This window comes from Myotis brandtii, unplaced genomic scaffold, assembly GCF_000412655.1.
Source record: "Myotis brandtii unplaced genomic scaffold, ASM41265v1 scaffold1204, whole genome shotgun sequence".
Taxonomy (NCBI): domain Eukaryota; kingdom Metazoa; phylum Chordata; class Mammalia; order Chiroptera; family Vespertilionidae; genus Myotis; species Myotis brandtii.
Genome location: NW_005354186.1, coordinates 264,853 through 268,514, shown reverse-complemented (window position 1 = coordinate 268,514; position 3,662 = coordinate 264,853). Strand labels below are relative to the sequence as shown.

Here is a 3,662-nt window from a genome sequence, read left to right as displayed (position 1 = left end):
AAAAAAAAAAAAAAAAAGACTAGTAAGTCCTAACTCAGTGATGGCGAACCTTTTGAGCTCGGCGTGTCAGCATTTTGAAAAACCCTAACTTAACTCTGGTGCCGTGTCACATATAGAAATTTTTTGATATTTGCAACCATAATAAAATGAAGACTTATATTTTTGATATTTATTTTATATATTTAAATGCCATTTAACAAAGAAAAATCAACCAAAAAAATGAGTTTGCGTGTCACCTTTGACACGCGTGTCATAGGTTCACCATCACTGTCCTAACTCCCTTAAACATTGACATCAAAGTGTCTATGATTTGGGGAATTCATGTCAGTCCTTCATCCATTCTCCCAGGCATTAAGTATGCACCCCTGCTGTGCCTGGTCCTGCACCAGTGCTCTGGGAACCACAAAGAAGTAGCTATATATATAAAAGCCTAAGCAACCATTCGACCAGCTGACCATTCGACCAGCTGACTGGTAGCTATGACATGCACTGACCACCAGGGGGCAGACGCTCAACGCAGGAGCTGCCAAGCTGCGGTGACTTGGCAGTTGTGGTTCTTGGGTGACGCACCCCGGAATCGGACCCCCTCTGGTTCCAGGTGTGTCACCCGAGAACCACCCTCTTGCATTCTGGGACCCCTCGGGGGATGTTGGACTGCCGGTTTCCGCCTGATCCCCGCAGGCCAGGCCGAGGGACCCCACCTGCCAGAGGGACCCTGCTCACTCTGCGGATGCCCTTTGAACCCTGGGGCCACCCCAGGTGCAGGCCTGCCAGGAGAGACCAAGGGAGGTTGGCTCCAGGGCGTGTCCGGCCTGTCTCGCCCAGTCCTGCCCCCCTGGCCACCTTCTAATTAATTTACTTTCAATGTGCACGAATCTTCCAGTGAGGATGTAAAACTATGCCCCAGTCCAGGAGCTGATAAGTCCCTTTGTCTGTTCTCCCAGGAAGAAGCTGCCATCTTGGGCTCCCGAGGAACGGCCCGAGGAGCTGCAAGTAGACCAGGATCAGGCCAAGCCAGGAAGTGAGCTGGGGGTGCTGCCTTCCAGGGTCTCCCCAGCACCTGAAGGGCTGCAGCAGCAGGGCTCAGGGCAGGAGACCAAGGACCTGCAGGGGAGACAGCAGAACCCCGGGACAGTGAAGGGTCAGGCCCCCAAGAGGTGCCAGGTAATGTTTGTGGAGAACTGGGCAGGAAGGCAGGGAATGAATGACCCACAGGGACACAAAGGGGCCCCCCACGCCCCACTGGTGTATTGTGTCTGCTCCTCTCTGTGCCGCGGAGATGCCCAGCACGCAGTCTGTGTGGGTCATTGGTATATCCCATTGGCCTTGATTGTCCATAGCAAGCCTTTAAGACTTGTTTCCAGGGTGGCCTGTGGTATGTCAGTGGGTGCCTGAGGCAGGAAGCAGGTAAGCGGGACTCTGCATACAATTAACATTGGGACATGCTGGGTTCAACGAAGCTCCAACAGGTTTCTTTACGCCAGGATATCCTAGAAACTGTGTCTTAGCTTGTGGGACCTGGTGAGAGATGGTTAGGGTACGGTGAGTTGATTTTTGTAAACGGTGCGAGTGTTGGACCGAGGCTCGTTTTTGGCACATGGCTATGCAATCATCCAGCACCGTTTGCTGAGGACTGCCCTTCTCTGCTGAATTTTCACCTTTGTCGAAAATCGGCCAGGATGGGGCTCCCCATTTTGCTGTCCTTGTCGTCAGCCCACCCCAGGTCACCAGGCAGAAAATGGGTCAGATATAGTGCAGACAACAGAGCCTTCTTGCACCTTGGACTGTTGTGGACAGTACTTGGACGACAAGCCCCTCAAGGAGCCAGGCACCCCACACATTAGGCCACAGGGGACCCTGCCAGAGCCTGGCCCAGGGGGAGACAAAGACGGTTCTCAGGAAGCAATGCCCCGAATGCCCACAACTCCGGAGAAGACTGGCAACTCCTTCCCGCCATCCACGCCAGGACCTAACACACCCAGAGAAGGGTAAGCCATCCCCTGATGCCACCCCACCTACTCCCTGACCCAGCAAGATGGCTCTTCTGCTGCGTTCCAGGTGAGGTGAATTCTAGTCCTGGCTGCTCCTGACCTGGTGGAGGGCCTGGGGCAGGTCATGGCTCTCTGGGTCTCAATGTCCCCATCTGTACAATGGCTCTAACACTAACATTGTTTGTTCTGTGGGCCTGCACTTTATGGGCCATGCCCCACAGGGGGTGTGTGAGAAAATGGGGCGCCCCTCTGAGATGAAAAGGCCAGGGGGGTGATGCTGGGATGGTGGACCTGAGGGTCCTGGGGGCTGAGAGAAGTGGGTGCAAGGGCCATGCCTTAAACTGAGCCCCTCCCCCACTGGGGTTTCTCCCTTGTTTAGGGTCAAGGCTGCGGAGACCAAGCCAGCACCGGGGCCTGTTCCTCCACCAGTAAGTAGAGCCAGAGTGGGGATGGGGAGAGGTGGAGGGGGATGGGGAGAGGTGGAGGGGCTCCTGAGGAGGAAGGGGGCAGAGGCAGAAATGGGACAGTATTTGGAGTCAAACTGGGGAAGGTGTGTGTTTGTGTGAGTGTGCACATGCATGTGCATGCGTGTACATGTGTGTTTGCACATCTGTATATGTGTGCATCTTGGGTGGGAGGGTCAAGGATGCTCTTACACCCTGGAGCCCTTGGTTCACCCCAGGTCGTGTTGCGGCTTTTCCCACACCGGCATAGATTTTTTCTCACCCATTTGCTCTCGATCACAGCATACAATCCAAAGCTTCCCTGAACATCTGGGGGCTCCCACTCCCCTCCCAGCACCCCCTCTCCACCAGCTCTGCCACTTCTGGGCAGCCTGTGAATGCACAGTCCTCACCTGCCCTCGCCTCTTTCTGCTCTAGTCACTGGCCAACCCCCAACCCTGGCTAAACCAGCCACCCACTTACCCTCTGCCTGCACATGAGCAGCTCAACACGGCTGGAGGAAAGCCCTGCCTTGTGGATGGGCTTCACTGTCCAGCAATGACCACTAATGCCGGAAGCTCCTGGCGGTCCTCTGCTGTTCCCCAGCCATGCTGCCCTCCCCCTCCGCCCCAGGATGTCATTTCACAACAGCACTCTTCTCGCCATGCGTCTGGGCCAGTGATCTGACCTCATGTGTCATTGAAAGGCGAGAAGCATCAGAGGAGAAAACTGGGATAGTAGCTGGAAGGTTTGTGGTGTCAGGAGACTATTTTTCTCTTAAAGAAGGAAGATAGCCCTGGCCGGTTTGGCTCAGTGGCTAGAGCTTCAGCCTATGGACTGAAGGATCCCGGATTCGATTCCTGGTCAGGGCACATGCCTGGGTTACAGGCTTGATCCCCAGTAGGGGGCGTGCAGGAGGCAGCTGATCAATGATTCTCTCTCATCATTGATGTTTCTATCTCTTTCTCCCTCTCCTTTCCTCTCTGAAATCAATAAAAAATATTTTTAAAAAAGAAGGAAGATACTATGGCATGCTTACAGGCTGATGGGAACAATTTGGTGTCGAAGTAGAGCTGATGCTTTAGGAAAAGAGGGTGTGTGGCAAGAGCTGAATCTTTGAGAGCAAAGACTGGGCTGGAGTCTGCAGGGCACGGCCTGGTTGGAGATGGGCTGGGGACAGGTGCAGGATGGCTGTAATGGGAGGGGCGGGTGAGGGATGGGTGTAATG

The 3,662-nt window shown here is 54.3% G+C and overlaps 1 protein-coding gene across 1 annotated transcript in view; it reads left to right on the top strand.

Moving 5' to 3' along the window:
- The window catches only part of SPATA21 (spermatogenesis associated 21), a 32,668-nt gene that overhangs the window by 3,941 nt on the left and 25,065 nt on the right, over positions 1–3,662 (top strand). Inside the window, exons 2-3 of the mRNA XM_005858724.2 lie at positions 1,929–1,988; positions 2,371–2,419. Coding sequence (XP_005858786.1) covers positions 1,929–1,988; positions 2,371–2,419 — 109 coding nt within the window. The remainder of the gene's footprint in view (positions 1–1,928; positions 1,989–2,370; positions 2,420–3,662) is intronic.